Source organism: Phacochoerus africanus, chromosome 12 (genome assembly GCF_016906955.1).
Source record: "Phacochoerus africanus isolate WHEZ1 chromosome 12, ROS_Pafr_v1, whole genome shotgun sequence".
NCBI lineage: Eukaryota > Metazoa > Chordata > Mammalia > Artiodactyla > Suidae > Phacochoerus > Phacochoerus africanus.
In genome coordinates this window covers 50013991-50041524 of record NC_062555.1, presented here as the reverse complement: position 1 = coordinate 50041524, position 27534 = coordinate 50013991, and the positions used below count along the sequence as shown (strand labels likewise).

General features: G+C 42.3%; 1 protein-coding gene across 4 annotated transcripts in view; it reads right to left on the bottom strand.

The window, feature by feature from the left end:
• CACNB2 (calcium voltage-gated channel auxiliary subunit beta 2) overlaps positions 1–27534 on the bottom strand; it is a 445465-nt gene that overhangs the window by 191166 nt on the left and 226765 nt on the right. Inside the window, exon 1 of one of the 4 annotated variants that reach the window (XM_047755513.1) lies at positions 26331–26585. The exons of the other annotated variants lie outside the window; for them this stretch is intronic. Within the exon in view, the coding sequence (XP_047611469.1) occupies positions 26331–26381 (51 nt within the window). The 5' untranslated portion in view covers positions 26382–26585. Of the gene's footprint in view, positions 1–26330; positions 26586–27534 lie in introns of those variants that run through there. 4 annotated transcript variants of the gene reach the window in all.

Below are 27534 nucleotides of genomic sequence, written 5' to 3'. Positions count from 1 at the left end.
GGATGCAGTTTTGCATTATTTATTTAGTCAGAGTTTTCTGTGTGTCATTCTGAAAACTTTTAATCTTGCACCCATTTTATTTATTTATTTTTTTGTCTTTTTAGGGCCATACTTGAGGCATATGGAAGTCCCAGACTACACCACAGCCACAGCAATGCTGGATCATTAACCCACTGAGAGAGGCCAGGGATCAAACCTGTGTCTTCATGGACACTAGTCGGGTTTGTTACTTCTGAGCCACAATGGGAACTCCTAATCTGGCAACCACTTTAAATTCCTGGAAATATTCAAATGGAGTCATAGCCTAGTGTTTAAAAATTTTTTGCATATGTGACCTGAGAGCAAATAACAAGAGACAAAAGTATTTTTTTTGAGTTATTACAACTCTTTTTTTTTTTTTCCCTTTTTAGGGCTGCATGCATGGCATATGAAAGTTCCCAGGCTAGGGGTCAAATCAGAGCTGCAGCTGAGGCCTATCCAACAGCCATAGCAACACTGGATCTGAGTCGCATCTGCAACCTACACCACAGCTCACAGCAATGCTGGATCTTAACCCACTGAGCGAGGCAAGAGATCGAACCTGCATCCTCACGGATACTAGTTGGGTTCTCAACCTACTGAGCCACAATGGGAATTCCCTATAACTCATCATCTATTATAATTTATAACTTATAGTAAATGCTTTTATTATTAAAATAATTGGCCATATCAGGAGTTCCCATCATGGCTCAGCAGTAACAAACCCTACTAATATCCATGAGGATGTGGGTTCAATTCCTGGTCTTGCTCAGTGAGTTAAGGATCTGGCGTTGCCATGAGCTATGGTGTAGGTCGAAGATGTGGCTCAAATCCTCTGTTGCTGTGGTTGTGGCTGTTGCCAGCAGCTACATCTCTGATTGGACCCCTAGCCTGGGAACTTCTATATGCTGCAGAGGTGGCCCTTAAAAAGAAGAAAAAAGGCCATATCAGAGAAGACCATTTTCAAATTTATTTATTTTATTTTTTGTCTTTTTTGGGGGCTGCACCCAAGGCATATGGAGCTTCCCAGGCTAGGGATTGAATCAAAGCTGTAGCTACTGGCCTAAGACACAACCACCACAAGACAGGATCTGAACAACAGATACATATATGACCTACAGCACAGCTCGAGGCAACGCCAGAGCCTTAACCCACTGAGCTGAGGCCAAGGATTGAACCCACATCCCCAGGAATACTAGTCAGACTTGTTTCCCCTGAGCCATGACGGGAACTCCCATTTTGAAATGTATAACAAAAATCTTCAGCTCTCATTCTGCAACTGTGTCTATCATAAGAATCTTATTCTGATGGATGGAATGAGGAAACCGCCTTCAATAGGAAAGTGTGTGATTTCAAATGGCTATGTTTATTAGAGTTCAGTTGCTTTTTGGGAAAATTCTTTCCTCCTTTGCTATATGACAAGAAGTGAAATCTTGTTCCTTTATTGTGCCCCATACATAGTCAAGAGGGAATTTGGTTTTTAGTGCAATAGAACCAGAAAGCCAAATTCCTTCTTTCATACAGGGTTATTTCATGACAGCTAGGTTGCGGTATTATTAAATTTGAGCTTACAACGTCTTTCTACAATTAGATCAAATTACCATTTTAATTCATCAAGATATTAAGGAATCAGAAATGTAATGACTGAATTTGAATCACATGGTGAAATAGTTCAAAGAAATACACAGTTTAAAATAATATTTTACAATCTCAAAAAATGTCTATAACTCAAGTTTAGCTTCACATTTTATTTGCATACAAGAAACATGTACTGTTCCTTCTATTCACTATGTATGTAATTAATGTGAGCTTTTACATATTTTATAGATTGAGAACGACATGCTATCCTAATTTATATGTGTGTGTGTATGTGTGCAGGTATTTTTAATGTTTAAGAAAAGAATGTTTTAGAGTGAGATTTTACTAACAGTTTACTCTTTCTAGATGATCCCAAATTTTATCATATGAGTATTCTCAATTCATACTTTCAATTATGTTTACAATTTAACCAGGAATCAAGATTTCTTTTTTTAAACCTACATTAAATGTAAATGTAAATGTAGGTTTTTTTAAACCTACATTTTAAACCTACATTTTAACTTACAAAGAGTTAAAAAAAAAAAAAACCCTTTTCAAAAGATGTAAGACACTGATACGTATTTCAAATCCAAGTTCAAGTTCAAAAATACTCTCAAATATAACCAATAATAAAAACTTATAAAGCAGAGCCATTCATTTCAAACTCTGTCCTGAAGTATTTCAACATTTGGGCCAGTCCCCCAGAAATAGGCTATTTGTTTTATATTACCGTTGGTGACGCCAAGCACTTGGGAAGCAAGTTTAAAAACAAATTTTGCAACGATTAAAAAAACTGCTGAAAAAACGCTGGAGGTCAATGAGCCAAAAGAACGTTTCTTACCGCTTCCGAATGTTCTCTGCCGTCATGGTACATGTTTCACACACACCTCCGACTAGACTCTTGGCGTGGCCACCAAGAAGCCCTTTTCTAGGAAGCTACAGTGGAGTACGACAGTGATGCTGTTTCCACAGCTGGAACCCAGGGCTATTCCTTTCCCATGCTCGCCTATGCTCTTAAAATAGGCTCTCAGACACCAAAAGATAAAATGACCATCTGCGAGCACTTGTGGAAGCGATGATCTGGAAAATTGACTGAAAATTCCACAACCAAACAGAATCAGTTTTTGATGTAATATATCCATTGATTTCCCCAAAGCAAATAGACCAAAACAAATGCTGGACCAGGGGACACTCATTCATTGTTGTATGAAGTGGCGGGATCACATGACGCTGAAGGGCTCTCGGCATTCAATGGAGTAAGAATGGACTGAGCAAGATTCATTTCCCATTTATTTAAAGAAGCAGAAAGATTTTCTAGGAATTGAAAGGAAATGTGAGTGTCAGTGTGTATAAAATTAAAGGACTTAGTGACTTCATCAGCTCCTTACACAACGATTATGGCAAGGCCGGATGCTTACCCCACTGAGCCAGGCCAGGGATCAAACCCGCATCCTCACAGAGACAATGTTGGGTCCTTGACCTGCTGAGGGTGAGCCACAATGGGAAACTCCTAACTTAGTGAATTTTGGATCCCACACACAAGCCAAATGATCTAACATGTTTTTATTATTATTATTATTATTTTTGTCTTTTTGCCATTTCTTGGGCCGCTCCCGTGGCATATGGAGGCTCCCAGGCTAGGGGTTGAATCGGAGCTGCAGCCACCGGCCTAAGCCAGAGCCACAGCAACGCGGGATCCGAGCCGCGTCTGCAACCTACACCACAGCTCACGGCAACGCCGGATCGTTAACCCACTGAGCAAGGGCAGGGACCGAACCCGCAACCTCATGGTTCCTAGTCGGATTCGTTAACCACTGCGCCACGACGGGAACTCCTGTTTTTATTATTTTTATCTCAACAAAGATACTTCCATACCTTTCTTTTCTTTCTTCATCTGCATTTGTTTCAAATTATGAAGAATTTGTGTGGGAAGGTACACCAAAAAATCCACAGATGATTAATACTACACTGGCCCTTGAATGAAGAATAATGTGGCCCCTTTGTCAACTTTTAGGTTTAATGCGGGTATCACGTTGTTCAACATTCTGATCCAAAGAAAATATTCCAACAAAATATTTCATTTTGCAACAGCCTTTTAAAAACGATAAAACCTTGCCTATCACCCTTGTAGGACAACGTCAGGATTTCTCCCAAGGAAGTTGTCAGGTTTTAACTAGAAATAATTTCACCAGACCCTGGACAAGCTTAGTTGGTTGTACAGAGGGAAATACAGTAACGTTGCAAAAGAAGTTCACCCTTGGGCGTCTGGAAAGAAACACAAAGGCAAGCCACGTGCAAGAATTCATCTTACCTTGTCCTTGCCAATAACTGGCTATCAATTAAATACGATGGAGGAAGTGTGAGCATTATAAAGATGCCTGAAGAGCTGGTCCTCGCATTTTTTGATGAGAACCTCAAGGCCAGAAAGGTTAAATAACTTACTGAAAACCAATCAGCTAGATTTCCTGCTGGGAACAAACCAACTCCTTGATAAGGTCCTTAACTAAACTCAAGGACAAGAAACACAATACAGGGGCTAGCAAAAGTGAAAAGAACCAGAGTGCGCTGAATTCCAGAAAGTCTTAACTATCAACACAACACAAATACAACTGAGATCCAGGGCATGTCACTTAACTCTCCAGACATTATTTTTGTTTGTTTGTTTGTTTGTTTTTTGGTGCTTTTTAGGGCTGCACTCACGGCATGTGGGAGTTCCCAGGCTAGAGGTTGAATCAGAGCTGCAGATGCCAGCCTGTGCCACAGCCATGGCAACGTGGGATCCGAGCTGTGTCTGTGACCTACACCACAGCTCACAGCAATGCCAGGTCCTTAACCCACAGATTGAGGCCAGGGACTGAACCTGCGTCCTCATGGATCCTAGTCGGGTTCCTTACTGCTGAGCCACGATGGGAACTCCTAACTCCCCCAAATTCCATGCATACTAATAAAAGAGCGCTTGCCTAAAATGCTACCATAAAAATCAATACACATAGTAGAGGGTTTTAGACTTTATGGGAGTTCTTTCATCTCCTGTGAGTTCTAAGCCCTACAAGAATGAAAGCCGAAGAAGAAGACGAAGAAGAAGGACAAAGAGAAAGAGAAGAAGAGGAAGAAGAAGAGGAAGGAGAAGAGGAAGAAGGAGGAGAAGAAAGAGGAGGAGGAAGAGGAGGAGGAGAAGAAGGAGAAAGAGGAAGAGGGGTGGGGAGGGGAAAGGGCAGAGGGGGAAGGGGAGGGAGAAGGGGGAGGAAGAGAAGGAGAACAGGGAATGGAGGGGGAGGGAGAGCAGAAAGCAAGAGCGCATGGACAATGGGATCTGACAGAAAAGAGGAAAAGTAGGAAAGAAGAAAGAGCTAAAGCAAGGCGAGGAAAGGAGGTAGACACCCAAAGGAGAGAGATGCAGTTCGAAGGCAGTAGGCTGTAGAACAGAAGAGGCAAGATCAGGAGGAGGGTGCTGGAAGAAAGAAAAGAGAGACCAGAAAAATAAATTGCATGGAAGGCCACTTTATTTAAAATAGCCTTAAGAAAAATACTGCCAGCATTCACAGTTTATAGCAGTTTATGGTGTCCCATGTACTTCCCCCAGATCATATACTTGTTCTTAAACCAAATATATTTTATAAAAATATTATTATTTTATTAAAAAAAAAAAGAAATTGACATTGTAATTTCTACTGTGATGCAACAGGAGTGGTGTGGCTGCAACACCAGGATGCAGGCTCAATCCCTGGCCTGGCACAGTGGTTTAAAGGATCCAGTGTCCACCTGTGGCTTAGATCTGATCCCCGGCCCTGGAACTACACATGCCTCAGGGTGCCACCCCCCCCCCCAAAAAAAAAGGAAAAAAGAGAAAAAAAAGGAATTGATATTTATAGATTTTAGGTACCAGAGCCAAAGTCACACTGGCACTAGTGGTATACAAAGCAAGGATGTGAATTCAGACTTGGGCTCAAATACTTGCTTTTTGCAACCGTATCATACTGCTTATTTAGTTGAATCTTTTTTTTTTTTTTTTTTTAAAAGGATGCTATTAAATACTATATAACTTGGAGTTCCTGTCGTGACTCAGCGGAAACTCATCTGACTAGCATCCACAAGGACGAAGGTTCCATCCCTGGCCTTGCTCAGTGGGTTGAGGGCCTGGCATTGTTGTGAGCTGTGGTATAGGTTGCAGATGTGGCTGGGATCTGGCATTGCTGTGGCAAAGGCTGGTAGCTGCAGCTCCGATTCAACCCCTAGCCTGGGAACTGCCATATGCCGCAGATGCGGCCCTAAAAAGTCAAAATAACTAAATATATACATACATACATACTATATAACTAGTACTAGTAGCACTCATGGATTCATAAGTAGCCTTCAGAGAATATATATTCTTTGACAACCTGAGATGGAAACATGAGCAAACGACCAGCAAGACAGTCAAAAGAACTCAGCACCAGAGCAGAGACTTCTACAAGGAACAGAGACGATCCCAAGAAGGAACAGGATTTGAGCCCTGCCTAGGAAGAAGCTGGGGTCCTCAGCACAAGATGGTCTTAAGTGAGTTAGACTTATCGGGTAGTAGCCAATCATTCATTCATTCCATCAATTGATGGATCAACATTTGTATGGGAACCACAGGTATTACACCTGAAAAGCCTGAAGCCCCCATCCTGGTGACAGTCCTATGTGCCAGGCTAAGCTTGGAATGTATCCTATAGATAATGAGTCACCCTCGATTTTAAAACAGGAGGTAAAATCTTTATTTAGGGGGTTCCTGTTGTGGCTCAGAGGGTTACGAACCCGACTAGTACAGTATCCATGAGGATGCGGGGTTTGATCCCTGGCCTCGCTCAGTGGGTTAAGGATGAAAAACAGAAAAAAAGAGCTGTGGTGCAGGTCACAGACACATCTCTGATCTCTCATTGCTGTGGCCTGGTGTAGCCTGGCAGTTGCAGCTCTGATTGGACTCCTATCCTGGGAATTTCCATATGCCTCGGGTGTAGCCCTTAAAAACAAACAAACAAACAAACAAAACTTTACTTAGGAAATCTATTCTCCTTTTTCTAGGAAGAATGGCCTGGGAAGCAAAAGGCCAAGGAAGCGACTCTGAGAAGTGTGAGAAACCAGACCTGGGAGAGAAGGCAGTGTGTGAATGTGAGTAAGAAAGGGGAAGCTGGATTGAAGGTCATCAACTCAGACCAGCAGGTCACCGGCAAAACCAATCAGTACCTGGTTTAGGAGCTCATTTAACGAAGAGTTTGCTGAAGATTCAGTTCTCATTTGTCATATTTTAGCAACATTTAGCAGTGCTACTCTACAGCAATATTGACATTTGCTATAGAGTAAGATATAAATACTCTACGGCAATATTTTTTAGGACTTTGTTTTTCATGGACTTTAAGATCTATTACTTCAGGGAGCGGGAGGGAGTGGGATGGAGGGAGGGGAAGTCTGGGGTTGGTAGATGCAAACTACTACATTTACTTGTTTTTTCTTTTTACTGCTGCACCTGCAGCTTAAGGAAGTTCCCAGGCTAGGAGCTGCAGCTGAGGGCCTACACCATAGCTATGGCAACACCAGATCTGAGCCGCATCTGTGACCTATATCACACTTTGTGGCAATGCCAGATTCTTAACCCGCTGAGTGAGGCCAGGGGTTGAACCTACATCCTCATCAAGACGATGTCCAGTTCTTAACCTATTGAGCCACAATGGGAACTCTGCGAACTATTACATTTAGAATAGATGGGCAATGAGGTCCTGCTGTACAGCGCAGGTAACTGTGTCCAGTCTCTTGGGATAGAACATGATGGAAGGTAAAATAAGAAAGGGAATGTATATATAGGTAGGACTGGGTCACTTTGCTGTACAGCGGAAATTGGCACAATGTTGTAAATCAACTATAATTTTTAAAAATTTATCGGAAAAATCTATTACTTCACAGGTTATTATTGTTGCTGTCTTTTTTAATTGAAGAATTAAATTTAGCAATTTTCAAATATATAATAAAGTATTATTGACTAGAGTCACCAGGGGGTACCTTACATCCCCAGAACTTAGGTATTTTTTAACTGGAAGTATGGATCTTTTGACCATCTTCCCCCATGTCTTCACCCATGTACTGAGAGAGTGGATCTTAAAAGTGTTCATCACGAGAAAAAAAATAGTAGTTGCCAAATATACTGATTTTTTTTTTTTTAACAAATTAAAGTACTCCGTAAAACAATGGAAGATCGGCTTCTGCTTGGAACTTTACCAAGAATTGTTAACCGTGGTCTCCCATTGCCACATACCTGTGTCACACAACACAGTTAAAGTGCCGTTTTAGCTGCCCTATCCATGCTATAGGAGCAGACGTGTGCCCTGCAGGGGTAAGCGTGTGACAACCATATCACGTCTTCCAGAGAGGTCCTGTCTACACATGCGCAAAGTGAAAAGCATCCTACTCCAGGATAAAACAATAATGATCTTTTGGAGGGTTCCTGTCTTGGCGCAGCAGAAACGAACCCGACTAGGAGCCATGAGGTTGCAGGTTCGATCTCTGGCCTCGCTCAGTGGGTTAAGGATCTGGCATTGCCGTGAGCTGTGGTGTAGGTCACAGAGGCGGCTTGGATCCTGTGTGGCTGTGGCATAGGCTGGCAACTATAGTTCCCATTTGACCCCTAGCCTGGGAACCTCCATATGCCATGGGTGCGGCCCTAAAAACAAGCCAAAAAAAAAAGAAAAAAAAATGACCTTTTGAGCTGTCACAAATTTTGTGTCCGTTTGCGTTAACTAGGAATTTCATGTGAGAATCAGAAAAGGAGGCCTCCTGACGTACTTGTAAAGAAAACGGAGTCTGCCAGAAGTGGGAAACACTAATCTAGACCGCACAGAAGCCAAGTAGTTACATTGGCGAGAAGCAAATAAACTGGGGTCTGTGACAGAGACTAATGCAAGGACTCACTCTATTTATGCAAGGAAAAAAAAAAATTTTTTTTTGGCTGCACGCATGGCCTACAGAAGTTCCTAGACCAGGGATCAAATCTGAGCCACAGTTCCAACAACGCCAGACCCTTAACCCACTGAGCCAGGCTGGGGATTGAACCCGCAGAGACGATGCTGGGTCCTTAACCTGCTGTACCAGAGTGGAAACTCCAAGGATCTACTTTATAGAGGGTAGGTGGGGAAAACCTTTCTGAGAATGCTAGTTTAACCAAGACCCTAAAGACAAGGGGAAGAAGGGACAGAAATAACACTCCAGGAAAAAGAACAGCACGTGCAAAGGCCTGGAGGCTGGTTAGCAATTAGCTTGTTAGAGGAACTGAAAAAAAAAATCAATGATGATAAAGTACAGCCAGTCGGAGGGGCTGCAGTGCTGCAGGTGACGGGCTTCCTGGTAGTCCCCACAAAGAGCAGGACACACAGGACTGTGCTAAGCCATTTTGGATGAATCGGGCAGCAGTGTGGCAGGAACAAGCTGGACCCCATAAATTCAGAGAGATGTGTAAGCAATGCTAGACGCATGAACCGCCTGCCGAGAATCTGGTCTTCTGGGATCTGGTGGGGGGGAGCTGGCGCACCAGAAGCATCCTTGTGAAAACCTTCGAGACGGGTGGTTGTTCGGTTTTCGGTTTTTCATGATTTCACTGGGGAGTTAGTTATTTCAGACACCACAGAAGAGAAAGAGAAAATCAGAACAGACTCCGGGAGCCTCATCAGCGGGGCTCACGGCAGATACTTCATTGGTTAGAACTGACAGCTGTTGGCTTGAGCAGAGGCTCTGCCCCAAAAAGAAAAGAAAGACTACAATTATGCAAGTATTCTACTAATTATTTGTGGGGTATCACTTATCCTGAGAACAAATCACACGTAAAATTAATACCCAGTGGTGAGTTATGTATCCAACCCCTGGTTGGTTTGTGTGTTTTGGCTGCACTCCCAACATGTGGAAGCTCCTGCCCAGTAGCAACTGAAGCTGCTATAGTGACAACACGGGATCCTCAACCTGCTGCATCACAGGAGAACTCTATGAAACCTCACTTTTTATTTTTTTATTTTTATTTTTTGTCTTTTTGCTATTTCTTTAGGCCACTCCCGCGGCATATGGAGGTTCCCAGGCTAGGGGTTGAATCGGAGCTGTAGCCACTGGCCTACACCAGAGCCACAGCAACGCGGGATCCGAGCCGCGTCTGCAACCTACACCACAGCTCACGGCAACGCCGGATCGTTAACCCACTGAGCAAGGGCAGGGACCAAACCCGCAACCTCATGGTTCCTAGTCGGATTCGTTAACCACTGCGCCACGACGGGAACTCCTGAAACCTCACTTTTTAGAAACTTTTCTTTCTTTTTTTAATATAATGACTCTTCTAAGTAGATTCAGACCTAGAAATGGACAGCTACAAATAAGATTTACAAAAGGTCAGCTCTTCAGCCAGAATCCAAAAACCAAGGTAGCTCAAATAACAGCAAGTGTTAGAAGTAGTATGTTAAACACTGCGAAACACTTGTCCTATCTTCCCTTCACAAGCGACTTTTTTTTTTCTTTTCTTTTCTTTCTTAGGGCTGAACCTGCGGCATGTGGAAGTTCCCAGGCAAGGGGTCGAATAGGAGCTGCGGCCCACCACAGCCACAGAAACGTGGGATCCGAGCAGTGTCTGTGACCTACACCACAGCTCATGGCAATGCCACATCCTTAACCCCCTGAGTGAGGCCGGGGATTGAACCTGCATCCTCATGGATACTAGCTGGGTTCTTAACTTGCTGAGCCACAACGGGAACTCCCCAGAGGTGACTATTTCGGAAGAAAGAAACCATGTGTGGCTCTAACAGTTGTGTTATATTTTTAATTCTCAGAACCCTGCCAATCCATGTGTAGACTATGTAGATAATCAATTTTCAGATTCCTTGTTTGGTGTTTTTGGCCATACCCACAGCAAGCAGAAGTGCCCAGGCCAGGGACTGCACCTGCGCCACAGCAGTGACCTGAGCCACAGCTGGATCCTCAACCCACGGCACTGTCAGGGAACTCCCTATTTTCAGATTCACAGAAGCCATCTCCTCCCGTTTGCTCTGCCTTAGTTCTTGTAAGTAACCCACTCCTCTGCTCACAGGCTTTGGTCTCATTTTGTCTTGAGACAGTTCTAAAGATGAAACCATCCTTCTCATGGCCCGAATCACAAAACAAACGAATCCACGTTCACAGCGTTGACAAAATGCAAATCAACCCAAGGACCCTGGCTTTCTCTTCAGTCTTTTCCCTCCGTGGCCTCAGGTGCACCCAACAGAACTGACAGCTCTGTCTAGCATTCAGCTCCCCTTCAGGTCCCGTTACAACTGTCTTAATGTGGCCACCATTTTTCTCTCCGTAGGATTCTTTTATGGCCTTTGGGCCTTTTCAAGGGCAGAGCAAAGTGGTGGAAGGAGACAAGGGAAGGACGGTGAACTGGGGCCTGGCACCAGGCATGGGGGAAATTCTCACGGGGCCTCACGGAGGGAACTGTTCCCAAGAGAGGTCAGATCTCCAGGCAGGACGTCTGTGCTGTAATATGTTCAAGATTTTCATAGCTATTATATTTGATTCTTTAGGTCAAGAGGGCTCACGTCATTATTCCTTCAATTGCAAATGGAAGCCAACTGACTCTCAGAGATACTGGATAATGCGTCCAAACGTTACTCTAATTCAGGCCTATTCCGTCTTTTTTTTTAAACATAAATTCCATTACAATCCTAATCAAGTACTCGGTCAAACTACCAGCCACTTACTGGTATGGACAAATACCAAGCGCTTTCAGAATATTAACCAGGATACTTAGCGTTTGACCAATGCCTAGCAAGATTTATTGTTTATCCTTGAAATAAAATGTTGCTTGTAATATTTCATCTTAATGCCTTTGGGCAAAGGAATAGATGATGGCTGTTGTCAGAGTTAATAGACTAAACAGACATTCTGGGATAAATATGATTAATGCAAAGCCCTCAACTCCCACAGAGCAGGACAAGGGAATTTAATTAAATTAATTAATTCTTTATTTATTTATTTTCACGAACAAGGCTGGAAATCTAAATTCATACTCTCAATCTAGATTCCAGTGAATCAGACATGTCCATAGTTCATAATCCCTGGAGTGGTAGCTTCTCTCTCACCAAGCATTTGCTTTCTCTTCCCCTTCAATTAGTTGTAGATGTCTTTGTGGGGCATTTTACTTTGATATGTACCTTATACCGAATCAACATAGATCAGTCAATGGTAACGAAGAGAAATGCCTATGTACTTCCTATCATAAAATTATTGAGTGAGAAACTGTTGAGAAAAGTCAGGTCCTTAGCTAAAATTTTTCTAAGGACCTAAAAATAGCGATTTTTTTCTACAGCATCAAAGAATTTTATAAGTCCAATTCTAAGTTTAAAACATGAGATCATCTGGAATTAAAATTTAAGCCATATTAAACCCACTCCTGGGAATATATCTGTACAAAACTGCAGTTCGAAAAGATACACACAACCCTATATTCACTGCAGCACTGTTTATAACAGCCAAGACGTGGAAACCGCCTAGGTGTTCATCGACAGAGGAGTGGATTAAGAAGATGTGGTACATATACACACTGGAATACTACTTGGCCATAAAAAATGAAATAAGGCCATTTGCAGCAACATGGATACAACACGAGATTATCATACTAACTGTCAGAAAGAGAAAGACAAATACCATATGATATCACTTATATGTGGAATCTACAGTATGACACAGGGAGTTTCCCGTTCGTGGAAACGAATCTGACTAGCATCCATGAGGATGCAGGTTCAATCCCTGGCCTCACTCAGTGGGTTAAGGATCTGGTGTTGTCATGATAGCTGTCGTGTAGGCTACAGACACAGACTGGATCTCACACTGTTGTGGCTGTGGCATAGACCAGTGGTTATAGCTCCAATTCGACCCCTAGCCTGGGAACCTCCATATGCTGTGGGTGCGGTGCAAAAAAGACAAAAAAAAAAAAAAAGCACAAATGAACCTATCTACAAAACAGAAACAAACTCACAGACATGGTGAACAGACCTGTGGTTCCCAAGGAGGTGGGTTGGGCTGGGAGTGTGGGGTTAGTAGATGCAAACTATGCCATTTAGAATGGATAAGCAATGAGGTCCTCCTATGTAGCACAGGGAACTCTATTCAGTTTCTTGGGATAGGCCATGATGGAAAATAATAAAGAATGTGTGTGTACACACACACAAACACACACACACACACACACACACACACAACCAAGTCACTTTGCTGTATAGCAGAAATCAGCATAACATCTTAAATCAACTAAACTTTCATCAATTAAAAAAAATTTACATCATATTGTTCAGAGATCATATTTTTCTAAAAAAACACAAGATTTTTCTTTCATTATTATTTTTTTATTGAACAGATCATGTTTCCTGCCACTGAATGTCTTAAAACATTTTTAAGAAGATAACCTTGTTAAAATAGTATTATTATTATTTTTGCCTTTTGTCTTTTTAGGGCCGCACCTGCAGAACATGGACGTTTCCAGGCTAGGGGTCCAATCAGATCTGCAGCTGCCGGCCTACGCCAGGGCCACAGCAACACCAGATCCGAGCCGCATCTGTGACCTACATACACCACAGCCCATGGCAATGAAGGATCCTTAACCCACTGAGCGAGGTCAGAGATCGAACGCAAAACCTCATGGTTCCTAGTCAGATTCATTTCTGCTTCACCACGACGGAAACTCCTAAAATATTATTATAATTCATAACTTTACTAGAGATAACATGTAGGCCCTCATATTCCATTCACAGATTTTACTGATACGGGTGTATATGTTCCTCCATTTGCTCAAAAGAAAATCCAATATACTAACTGATCGTTTTGAGGTGTGTTAAATCTTACATGTAAAAGACTCCCCCTTGAGAGCAGCTACGAAATGCTATGAAAAAACAGTTCCTTTCAGCAAGACTTGAAACACACACACAGGTCTGCAACTAAACCCATGTATCCCCTTATCATTCATATAACAATTAAATACCTACTTTAAAAAAAATGACAAGTATAGTGAAGAGTAACTTCCAAAGTAATGAACAGGGAGCAGAGCAAAGTAAGTTTCTTTTAAATGAAACCCCAGGAATGCTTTTAAGCCATGTACTGGCTTATCATCTGTTGACTGCTACTGGCTTCTCCTCTCCTTCACAGTTTATCAATCCGACTGTTCTCTGTTTCAGGACACTTCCATGATAATGTTAGTCCCTGACCAAATTCCATAACCTAAGAGCCTTCATACAGTGGTGACAGGTGCTATCTGCACAGTCCCTTGTGATAAAGCAATTATGTCCTCCCGGTGTTGTCAGAACTCACAGCACCAGATGCCATGTTTCTCCCTGCTTCGTAGAGGAGCCCTGTAATCGGACGGATGCCACTGGAAAGAAAACATGAATACCAAATAAAGAGGCATTATCTTTCCTAAGGGTAAGACTGAAGGGTAGTGGGTCTGACCTGGATGCTAAAACGCCCTCTTAGGCTGAATTCCCCTTCGGTGAATAAGGCCAGTCGAGCCTGTTCGGCTCAGGCATTGCACTGAACACACCAAAAGAACAGACCTGTAAAAATATCATCTGTCAGAGCCTGGCAAGCAGGGCAAATGCCTTATTAGGAGAAACTGAACTGGCCTGGAGAGAGCATCAGGAGGAGAGAGGATCTGAAGTGCTGTTCATCTATTTTTGTATTTTAAATGTCGTAATTACTTTTCTAAGGTTTGTAAAAACTGTCAGCATTTTCTCTTGCTGAACTGATCAGGCAAACGCTTGGAAGAGATCACATCTTACAGGAGGCTCGAGACGACTCTGCAAGTTACGTGAGTGTGGAACCTCAAAGGATGTGAAGCACTTTCCTGATTCTATGATTAAGAACTTGGTGTAATTCATTATCTTGGCCTATTACGGTGTTTCCTTTGTTCTGGATTAAGGGCAGGGGGAAAATCGTGCAAAAAAGCTGGGTTGGAAGTGATTTCGCTCAGCTGGTACAGACCATCTGCTTTTCCGTGGTAGGATGTAAAAGGTAGAAAAAGGGACAACGACGTGGCACGTGTTCCCAGCAAGGTTTTGAAAGACACTGGGATTTTCTGACATGGCCTTCAAGTTCATCATCTTACACAGTGAAAAAATACAGGTAAAGAAGCATCAAGAAGCAACAATCAGGAGCTCCCTGGTGGCTCAGCAGTTTCAGGATCTGGCATTGTCACTGCCATGGTGTGGGTTCGACCCCTGGCCCGGGAACTAGCACATGCTATGGGCAACAATCAGAAGGTAGCAGAATCAGCAAAGATCTGTGACTCTGTCCAAGTCCCCCAAGGACCTTCTTCTTTGTTTTACAAAATTAATTTTATCACTGAATTGTCTTCTTATCTGTAATCCAACAGGATGAGGGGATAGATGAGATAGATAGTTAGTGGTCGAAAGCCACTAACTGCAAAACATGTAAAACAAAATCAACATAAAAATGAACCCCCAAACCTCTTAGATGAAATCTAATTAGAAACACAGATTTTAGCAAAGAAAAAAAAAAAAAGGGGGGGGGGAGAGAAATGGTATATATGCATTCTCTAGGAAAATATCCTTGGCTTTCCCGTACATTCCCTTAGGGGAATGACTCTGTGCTCTGGTTTTTTTCTTTCTCTCTCTCTCCCTTTTTTTTTTTTTTCCTCTGAAAAGTAGCTGGGACATAATTATAAGGAAAAAAGCAGCTCCTTGTTAAAAATTTCTAATGGACCAAGCTAGAAGATGAAAAAAAAAAAAACATTTTATTAAAAGTGGCTTGTTTAGAGAAGGTTAAATAATTTTTACAATGTCTTCTTTTAGGGTGGGGGGCTCACTCACAGTATATGGAAGTTCTGGGGCCAGGGATCAAATCCCAGCCGCAGCTGTGACCTACACCACAGCTGCGGCAATGCCGTACACTTAACCCACTGCACAGGGCTGGGGATTGAACTTGAGCCTCAGCAGCAACCTGAGCTGCTACAGAGACAACACCTTAACCCTCTGCGCCACAGTGCAAACAACCAAGCTCAAGTTAATTTTGAGACTAGGAGTTCCCATCGTGGCGCAGTGAAAATGAATCCAACTAGAAACCATGAGGTTTCCGGTTTGATCCCTGGCCTTGCTCAGTGGGTTAAGGATCCAGCATTGCCATGTGCTGTGGTGTAGATCACAGACTTGGCTTGGATCTTGTGTTGCTGTGGCGGAGGCCAGCAGCTATAGCTCCGATTGGACCCCTAGCCTGGGAACCTCCATATGCCTCAGGTGTGGCCCTAAAAAGCAAAAAAAAAAAAAAAAAATTTTTTTTGAGACTATCTTGGTAGTGAGCCTGTTGGTTGATTTTCATGAGGATGCAGCTGGCCTTGGGGTTTGTTGATGGGAAGGCCTATACGGTCTGGTTCACTACCGAGAGGTTGGGTGTGGGGGCCTGACCTGCTATAGGACACTAAGGGCTCAAACATCAAGCAGGAGCCCCCTAAACTCCAGTCCTTATTCCTAAAGGAAGGCAGCAAAGGTGCAGTCAGCCTGAGCAGTAAGAACACAATTGTCAGAGGGGTTGGGGAGGAAGCCTTGCACAGACAGGTGTGAGATCAAGTCCCCCAAGGACCTTCTTCTTCGTTTTATAAAATTAATTTTATCACTGCACTATCTTGAGTCAGACAGGCTGACTGCTGGGCTGCAATCCCCGGTGATGCCACTGTACCCTGAGTGGACCTAGACTTGTGACGTCCCTAGCTGTGCTCAGGTCAGAAGATCAGATTCTTCATCCTTAAAACAGAGATGACAATGTGTCTGTTTCACTGGGCTGCTGCTGTGAGGATTAAATAATACATAAAAAGCTTTTGGCCTCATGCAACCTACATGCAGATTAAAGAACTTCTCAAAATTGCATTGTTTTAAAAAACTTTTTTTTTAAGGCCCACACCCACGGCATATGGAAGTTCCCAGGCTAGGGGTGGAACTGGAGCTGCAGCTGCCGACCTACACCACAGCCACAGCAACGCCAGATCCACACCGCGTCTGTGACCTACACCATACCTCACTTAACCCACTGAGGGAGGCCAAGGATCAAACCTGTATCTTCATGGATACTAGTCAGGTTCCTTACTGCTGAGCCACAATGGGAACACCCCCAATTGCATTTTTAAATTGTAGTAAAAGAGACACAACATGAAAGTTCCCATTTTAGCTCTTTTTTTTTTTTTAATGGCCGCACCCATGGCATATGCAAGTTCCCTGGGCCAGGGATTGAATCCGAACCACAGCTTCAGCAACGCCGGATCCTTTAACCCACTGTGCTGGGCCGGGGTTTGAACCTGCACTTCTGCAGTGACCTGAGCTGCTGTAGTCGGATTCTTAACCCATTGCACCACAGCGGGAACCCATTTTAGCCAGTTTAAAGTGCGTGGTTCAGTGGCATTAAGGACCTTCATACTGTTAGGCAACTGTCATCACCACCCATCTCTGGAACTTTTTCATCACCCCAAACGGAAACTCCGTCCCCCTTACACGCTCACCCCCGCCCCCATTTCCCTGGCAACCACTGTTACACTTTTTCTCTCTGCGAGGTCGATGATTCCAGGTACCTCACAGAAAGGAGATCGTACTGTATTTGCCCTTTTGGGACTGGTGGATGTGCCCCAGCATAATGTCTTCAACTTTGCCAGCACTATGAGTGCTCGATTTAGGCTGCCGGAATGAAAAACAGTCCCAGAGAAGGCAGGTCCTGTCCCTCAGCTGTAGAAATTAAACAAATACATGTTTTCCCATCCCCAAAGCAGCTACTGCCTTAGAATTGAAGAACCTTTGTGATCCACACAAACTGTCTCTTAGGATCTCTGATTAACACGGAGCTCCATGACAAGGGGCCTTTTTGGGTCTCTTTAAACAAATACCTTTCAACGTCCCTATCATGAGTTGTTCCAGCTATGGTATCACCTCTCTCAAAAGTTATGCAGGAGCAAAGTGATGGCTCTCATGGGAATTCTGAATCCTATCACACTTTCTTTCTTTCTTTTTTTTAGGGTGTGGAAGTTCCCACGCCAGGGGTCAAATTGGAGCTACACCTGCCGGCTACACCATAGCTCACAGCAACACTGGATTCTTAACCTGAGTGAGACCAGGGATCGAACCTGTGTCCTCATGGATACTAGTCAGGCTCGTTACCGCTGAGCCATGATGGGAACTCCCCTATCACACGTTCTACAATGGCCTGTGAATTCCTACCCTTCATATGAAATACAAAGCAGAGGGAAGAGTTTGGAGATCTCTTTATTTACTTTTTTTTTTGGCCTTGTCTCCAGCATATGGAAGTTCCCAGGCCAGGGATTGAACCTGTCCCGAGCTTCAGCAGGGACAATACTGAGTCCTTAAGCCACTGTGCCACTAGGGAACTCCTGGAGATCTCTTTAAAATACAGACTTTCAGGAGTTCCCGTTGTGGCTCAGTGGTGAACGAACCTGACTCCTTGTGCAGTGGGTTAAGGATCCGGGGTGGCTGTGAGCTGTGGTGTAGGATGCAGATGCAGCTCGGATCCTGTGTTGCTATGGCTGTGGCAGAGGCTGGCTCAGATTCGACGACTAGCCTGGGAACGTCCATATGCCATGGGTGCGACTCTAAAAAGACAAAAGGCAAAAAATAAAATAAAATAAAATAAAATAAAATAAAATAAAATAAAATAAAATAAAATAAAATACAAACTTTTACTGAGCTCAAATTCAGCCACACAATCACCTCCACATTCTAGCTACACTGAAAAACCTACATAATTTAACTAAATCTTATTAAAGAGACAGTTGACCAATCTATTCTTTGTTATCAAGATGAACTGAATTCCGTAACTTCTGCATTTTCAACCAATCCTTTACCCTGAGAATTCTCTAAACATTTGTGCTGCCCATAATCTAGAAAGTCATGTTTATTGTTCAATTTTTGCACAGTGGTATATATATATATATATATATATATATATATATATATGCTATCTTGTTATATTATCTGAATAAATAATTTCCCTAAAATAGAGACTGCATTTAATTTCACCTGGGTATGCCCAATACATATCACATGCAGGTTATTAATACTTTGCTCAGTTTTATGAGGCCACTTCTTATAATCGAGTCTTTTAAAAATTACCCAGGAGTTCCCTGGTGGCCTAGCAGTAAAGGACTTGGCATTGTTACTGCTATGGCTCAGGTTCAATGCTTGGCAGCCACAAATGAAAAATAGAAAAATTAAAAACGCCCAAACCTCAAGTAAGCATTTTTTTTTTTTTGACTTTTTGCCATTTCTTGGGCCGCTCCCTCGGCCTATGGAGGTTCCCAGGCTAGGGGTCGAATCGGAGCTGTAGCCACCAGCCTACACCACAGCCACAGCAATGTGGGATCTGAGCCATGTCTGTGACCTACACCACAGCTCACGGCAACGCTGGACCCTTGACCCACTGAGGAAGGCCAGGGATCAAACCCGCAACCTCATGGTTCCTAGTCGGATTCGTTAACCACTGCGCCAGGATGGGAACTCCAGGTTAGCATTCATTTTTCACAGCCCACCATGAAAGTGCATTCTAACAACTTGGTAGCAGAGCTGTGACGGAAGGAGAGAACATGCATATGTAGAACTTGGCCTTGAAAGGTTCCAGGAAGGTACATGTTTTCAGTGAATATTAAAGCTTATTCAACTAAGTCAAGAAAATGGACAGGAGCCTGGATCCAGCAGGAAGGATTGGGTTTCATGCTGCAGAAACACCTATGCTGGTGCCAAGACAGGCGAGGCCCAAAAAGAAAAAAATGACAGAATGTACAGCAGAAATTGTCACAACGCTGTAAATCAAGCATCCTTCAATAAACAATTTTTAAAAATGAAAAGAAAAATGCAAAGCCCAGAAAAGAAAGACCCGATGTTAAAAGACTTGACTGAATGCATAGTGATACTGAAAGTACATTCTTCAAGCAACTGCTTGGGCTTCAAACGAAAGACAAAACCAGCACCAGCTGTTCTGAGATGCTTTAAGAATTTTGCATCACCCCCGAGGGCCTTAAGAGGCTTCCATATAGAGCAATAGAGAGATAAGAATGATTGCTTTCATTTTACAGGTGATCAAGCAAGCTGAGAGATGTTAATCAACTGCTCCCACACAAAGAAACCTGAGCTACAATCAAGAATAAAATCTTGTTCTCCTTCCGGAGCAGTGAGCTCTGCCCCTCCTATTCTCAAATCAAAGCCATTCTCTCTGTGTGATAACTAAGAGGATTAGGCTGCCAGGATGGAAGAGAATCCACTTTGAGGGGAGGGGACACTGGCATCAGAGGGTGAGGACTGTGGCAGATCTATTTTTTTTTCTCCCCTTTTTTTTTTTAAAGCTACCCCGCAACATATGGAGCTCCCGGGCCGGGGATCAGATCCGAGCCCCAGTCCTAACCTAAGCCACAGATGCGGCAATGCCAGATCCTTAGCCCACTGTGCTGGGCTAGGGATCAAACCATCCTGGGGCTCCCAAGATGCCGCGATCCCCTTGCACCACAGTGGGAGCTCCTGTGGCAGATCTATTTTACATGCTGCTTGCAGGAGAAGTATCTTAGATGTGATTGCAGAAGCCAGATTTCTTCCTTTCCTGTTGCCTAAAATGCCACGAATAGGTAAGAAAACTGCTATACAACTGGATCAGGATTTAAAGAAGGATATCCCATTATATTATGGTCGACATGATGGCAGATCTCTTATCAAGAAAAAGAACAGAAAATTCCAGTTCTCCTATCCTAGGGAAGAGGGAGAGACAGGCCGTAAATGCCCACTGGAAGGGCGAGTCCCATAGGAAGCTATGCTATGAGGTGCTGGGTCCCTTTAGAGCTGTGACAGCTCTGATTTTTTTTTTTTTTTAATTCTTTTTAGGGCTGCACCTGAAGTATATGGAAGGCTAGAGGCCGAATTGGAGCTGCCGCTGGGACTTATGCCACAGCCATTGCAACGCCAAATCTGAAATGCATCACAGCTCACACCAACACCAGATGCTTAACCCACTGAGTGAGGCCAGGGATGGAACCAGCATTGTCACGGACACTATGTTGGGTTCTTAACCTGCCGAGCCACAACGGGAACTCTGAAAGGAAATATTTTGATAGGTGAGACTGAGTAGGGGAAAACTAATAGTTTATTCTCTAAAGAGGTACTTTGACCACCTAATAAATAAAATTAATGCTGGAATCTAAACACAGGAAATCTAATAAAATAATTTATAGCGTTACAAAGAATATGCAAATTTCAGATAAATTTCAGTAGAATAATCTACTAAATAGAAATTAAAGTGATGCTGGGTAATTATCTACATTTTAAGGCAATTATTAACACCTAACATGGGATGTCTTGTGACAAAATTAGCATATTAATAATATTATGTTGGCATCATCAACTGGTATAATCATTTTGAAAAGAATGATGGAAAGACATAGACAGAGACATAAGAACATTCAAACCCACTCACTGCCCAAATAATTCCAAGTCTGAGAATTTACCTCAAATAAATTACTTAACAGAGCATAAAATCATATGCTCAAAGTTGTTATGACAGATTTATTTATCCATTAAAAACAAAATTATGGAATTAATTAAAAGTCTAACAATAAATGACCAGTCTATTTGGAAAAACTATGGTAACTCCACACCATGCTATATCATTCTGTGACAAAAAAGTGATTTCAAAATATCGAAAAAGGCAGACTCTTGAATAATCTGTGCACTACAGTTACCACTCTAAAAATACATATGCTTGTAGAAAAGGGATGGGATATAATTTGCCAGAATAAAAATATTTGACTAAAAGCAGCGAAATTCTGGAATGTTCCTACACACATTTCCTTTGATATTTCTTCTATTTTTTAACCCTGATAACTTTTTTCCTCCTCTTTTTACAGCCTGTCTGTGGCATATGGACATTCCCAGGCTAAAGGATAGAAGTGGAGCTGCCGCTGAGGCCTATGCCCAGGCCACTGCAACACCGGATCTGAACCACATCTGCAAACAATGCCGAAGGCTGTAGCAACGCAGGATCCTTAACTCACTGAGTGAGGCCAGGGATTGAACCCACGTCCTCACAGAGCCGTCAGGTCCTTACCCCACCAAGCCACAATGAGAACTCCTAATACTAATAACTTCTAATTAATTACTTTGACATGGAAAGCTCTCTTTCAAGTTTTTTTGACTTTAACAATAAAAATAACTTTGCAAATCTCTTTGGGCTTGCAGAATATTTTTCTTTCTACAAACAGATTGTTTTATGGGGTCAAGTTGAAATCAATCATTCTGACATCTCCAGGTAATAAAGCATGCATCCCTGCGCCTCTTTTGAAGAATTCTTCTGTACCTAGACTGGCCACCAAGGCTTTCTAACATTATACATTTATTTAAATACAAATTATACCTGGGAAATGGTGTAGGAATCTTGTTTTATAATAGATGGAAATACACAGGCTCATGTCAATATCCTTTATTTCCACCCTAAACTGCTTAACAATATAAAGGTAAAGAGAAAGAAAGAGTAAAAATTTGGAAATTACTAGACACCTTAGAATATTTAACCTCCATCATATTTTTTCTTCTCTTGGGCTGATTCCCATTCAGAAGCTACAGTTCTTGACCATTTGAGAGTTGAAGGCCACTTTGAAACTCTCCCAATGCTAGAAGATGTTCTATCTATACACAGATGCAAACACCGGCCTATCTTTTTGGAATATTGATTCCTTCCTGCCCCTACCAGCCCTCTGATACTTGATCCACAGATACCCAATCAGGAGTCCCACTTTACAGAGTTGTTATTTATTTTAATTTTTCTTTCTCCCACATGCAGACAGAAAACAGCTTAACACCTTCCCCTGCTGCCTGTCCTCGATGTCAAAATTTGGCATCTCAGAGCAAAGGTCTTTAATTATTAGCCACTGCAGAAAATGCAGATGGGTGTGTACATTCCCTTAAGAACTACAGGTGCCGTGCTCAGCAGTCTAGGTGCACTGGGATTTTTTTTTTTTTTTTTTTGGTCTTTTTTAGGGCTGCACCGGAGGCATATGGAGGTTCCCAGGCTAGGAGTCTAATCAGAGCTGTGGCCGCCGGCCTACGCCAGAGCCACAGCAACTCGGGATCCGAGCCGCGTCTGGTGTCTGCAACCTACACCACAGCTCACGGCAACACTGGACCCTTAATCCACTGAGCAAGGCCAGGGATCGAACCCACAACCTCATCGTTCCCAGTCGGATTCAATAACCACTGAGCTACAATGGGAACTCCAAACTGACATATTTTTAAATTCTCCCCAATGCCTGTGAACATAGATATTATTATTATCATTCTTTTTCTTTTTACGGCTGCACCTGCGGCATATGAGATTCCCAGGCTAGGGGCTGAATGAGAGCTGCAGCTGCTGTCCTACATCCCAGCCACAGCAACACCGGATCTGAGCCGCATCTGTGACCTATGCTGCAGTTGGTTGCAACACTGGCTCCTTAACCCACTGAGCGAGGCCAGGGATCAAACCTGCATCCTCATTCATACTATGGTGGGTTCTTAACCTGCTGAGTCACAACAGGAACTCCCAGATACTGTTATTTCTAGTTTTACAAACAATGAAACCGAGACTCAGAGAAGAGAAAGCTTGCCAAATCCCAGAGTTATGAAGGGGATGGTATAGTATTTAAGGTCAGGTCTCACTGTATTCAAACACCAGCTCTTAACCACGGTTAGAAAAAGCTGAAATCATGAGTAACAAAAGTAAATAAATGGAAAAACCTGCACGAATCTAAGAGATCATTTTTTGGTTTTTTTTTTTTTTGGAGGAAGGAGAGGAGGAAGAGGGACTGGCCACCTTCGTCTAAGAATAATGACACACACACATAATGACAGTCATCAAGGATATTATGCTGAAGAAACTTACAATGCAACAACACGAGCATTCACAAAAAGATAATACGCATACTTCGTATTAGTCACAGTCATATGTTTTTTGCCCTTAGAGATGAAAAAGTAATTACCTCTACTAAATTTCATTGGTGTATCCATTTGATTTTAATGCAAGGTGCACATTAAATGTATAATTTCCTAGTGTGCTTTTTATGAATACATAAAACACATAAATACATACACATAAATACATATGTATGTACACACATATACACAAATAAACACATAAATAAATACATAAATGCATAAAACACATACACAAAAATACATATGTATATACACACATATACACACATAAGTATACATATATATTTATGTACTGAAAAAAATTCACTCCATTTATATTATTGTCCAGGTTGAAAGAAAAATTTCCATCATTGGAGAACTTTGAGAATGACTAGATGAACGTGTTAAATGACAACAGAATAAAATATTTATTGACGTATAGTTGACTTAAAATGTTATCTTAGTTTCAGGTGCACAACACAGTGATTGGATATTTTTATAAATTACATACCATAAAATCCTGACCATATTCTCTATACTGTACCTTACACCCCTGTGACTTATTTATTTTATAACTGGGTTAATACCTCTTAATTCTTTAGAATAAAATCTTTATAAAGATTTTATTTATTTATTATTTAAACAATTTTTTTTCAGGGCCACACGTGTGGCATATGGAAGTTCCCAGGCACAGCGACACCTGATCTGAGCTGCGTCTGCAACCTACACCACGGCTCACAGCAACATCAGATCCTTAACCCACTAAGTGGGGCCAGGGGTCGAACCTGCATCCTCAAGGATACTAGGTGGGTTCGTTACCACTGAGCCACAATGGGAACTCCCATAAAGATTTATTTTAAACCTTACCCATTAAAATAAAAATCCATGTATTTATCAGCCCTATTCAAACACAAGTGTTAGTTAAGATGCACGACTAGGCTTTAGGATATAAAAATCAAGGATTGCGAAAGAGGAGGTAGCTTAAAAGGGTACACATTCTTGTGCAGATTCTAATTCTTTAAGACAACTGAAATTAACTAAAGGAGAAATTATTCAAGTAACTATTCTAGAATCATACAGCCTGACATTCCAATAAAAAAACTGTGACATTGTGCCCAATTTCACAGCTGAAGATATTCAAAATGATTGGTAGCATTTTGGATCCTGGGCAATTTGGGTTACGGTTTAAACATTTTTCTGATTCATAATAGAATTTCTTTGCAGAAACTACTAGAGCAATTACTGAGTGTCTGATAATATTCTGAGAAAGCAGCCAAGTTTGTGGAAAATGATGACTCCAGATGTCCTTCAAAACAAACAGGTACTGAACAATTTTCAAATTAAACGTGAGTGGCAACTGAAAACCTTAGAAACGTGAAGTATCCAACACCCAGTAATCCTTTATAATTAGCGTATTCAGAGCCTAAAGAAACAGAACTGAGGTGTACAAAGTCTACTGGGGGCTAACACAAGCCAGGAAAATTGCACATTCTAAAATTTCTTTTTAGAATTTTTAAATTTGGGGAGGAAATTTTTAAATATATTGTCATACATACATGACACATGTATACTCACACGCGCACACACACATAAAATGGATACACCACACGGTCTTACTGTCAAGCACAGGGAACTATATTCAATACCCTGTGATAAAACCATAATGGAAAAGAATCTGAAAAAGAATGTATATACATACATATGCGTATAACTGAATCACCTTGCTGTACAGCAGAGATTAACATAACACTGTGAATCAACTCTCCTTCAATAAAATACATTTCAAAAAAATAAAATGAAAAGCTCACTGAAATCCAGTGGATTAAGCAAAGCATCTCACTATTTACTGATTGTGCCACACTTTCATTTGATATGACACAGAACAAATGAGGGCCAAACCACAGATATTTCTTGGCAAGCATTTTCTACCCCTCTGTGAAACTAAATTTAGGGCAGGTTGGCACAACTGGAAATGAAAGAGGTAACCTGAGAAGAATTTTTAGACAAGCTGGACTTTATTGATTCTAAAATGAGATTTTCCTGTCCTATTAGCACAGATACCTGTAACCTGATGATTTTTATAGGTTACAATTGACATCTGGGTTCTGGAATTATGGCTTTTCTTTCCAAAGCCTTCCCTGGAAGAGCACGAACAATATGATCTTTCCTTTAAAAGTTCTAAACCAAACCCAAAGCCCCAAACATCCAATCATCGTGAAGTAAAGCTTTATGCTTCAGTCTTTTCCACATGAGACTCTCATGTCCGTATTTCATGAAATTAAAAAAAAAATTCAGTGTGACAAAGAGTTATTAAATCTTAATTTGCAGCAACACAGGAGGTCACATCATGCAGACTGTCACAGAAAGGCCTCAGAAACAAAAAAGCTCAGGGGCCAAGCTGTCCACGATGCGACAAGTGTCCATCTGCAGCTGGAAAGAGCATTTTCATTTTCCACCACGCTTCTCTGCCTCTCTCTCCCTCCCCCCCAGCTACCGAATCAATCTCAGTGAGACCGAGTTTAAAACCCAGGCTACAGCTACCGAATCCATCTCAGTGAGACACAGCTGAAAACCCAAGCTACAGTTTTACTTGCTCCACCTTCTCTGATCAGGCTAGGGATGCATGCTCTGAATGACAACCTTTCTGGCCAGACGAGAAAAGTGGAAGCAACGTGAAGTCGCGGACGTGATGGGAGCTTGCATTCCTTAACCATTCAGTACCTTCCTCTTTTCTTTCAACCACACCGGGCGTCTGGTCTGCCTCTCTGCCCACGAGCTTACCCCAGGAAGGATGCCCTTAGTTTGAGGCGACAGGAGGCGTCTGTCAAACATGACAGCCCAGTTCCAGCTCTCTCCAGAGGAAAACAGCCTTCACAGAGCGAGAGCTCAGGAACAAAGCTTAAGGCAGCCAAGGCGGGTTTTGCTGACCAGCATTTCAACTGCTTTTCTTTCCCTCGTTGGCTTGAGTGTCTGTGTGTAGTGGGGGGCGGGGGAGGTGCGGTCTGGGCTGGCGTGACTTTCGAAAGTTCTTCAGATGACAACAGTTCTCTCTGTTCCAGAACCACTCAGGCTGGCAGAGGAGCCCATCAGAGTCAATTACCAAGCCCGTGTGGGAGGGTCTTTTTCTACTCTGAATGACGTCAGCTGGCTTCGAAGTGAGATGCCTGCCAACTTGCTGGGAAAGCCAAGTTAACATTTCATGAATATCAGATGCCCGTCTTTGGCCAGCACTGACCTCCACTAAACACGGCGTTTTCACCAGAGAACTGCAGACTGCAACACTGTTAGCCTTCAAGAAAATGACTGGACTGAAAAAGAGCCTGGCGTCAAAGTGAGGGACATTCTTCCACTTCCACCCAATCAAGAAATACTTCCTCTTTCCCCCATCCAGGAAAGTGGTAGCTTCCTTCCACCTTCTCAAAGCGTATGAAAAATAAACATGGGTTTTCACCATCAAATAAGTATGATTTGGCTACACCTAATTTTCACTGGAAAACATTGCATCAAAAGATACTTTGCAAAAGGGAAATGGACAACACTCTGAGACTTGCAAAGCATGCAAATAAAGGATGCCCAGCCAGAAAATAGAAAGAACTCCTAAGTCGATAAATGAAAGACCCATAATCTTAAAAAAAAAAGGGGGGGGGAACCATGAAGAGATAAGTCATGGAACAGAAAAGTCTAGTGGCCAATAAACATGGTCAAATGCTTGACTTCACTAATAATCAGGAGCACGAAGTAAATACACAATTTACCATTTCACACCTAGTAGATTACGATTTCTGAAAATTCCAGATCTTGAAGAGGATGTCAAGCAAAGGACGGCCAACTGTGACCTGGTACCAAATCTCTCCAGCCATCTGTTTTGTATAACCTGCAAGACTGTGTTCTCTATTTTTAAATCATTGAAAACAATCAAAAGAAGAATTGTTGTGTGGCACATGAAAATGACAAAGTTCAAATTTCAGTGTCCTTGAATAAAGGT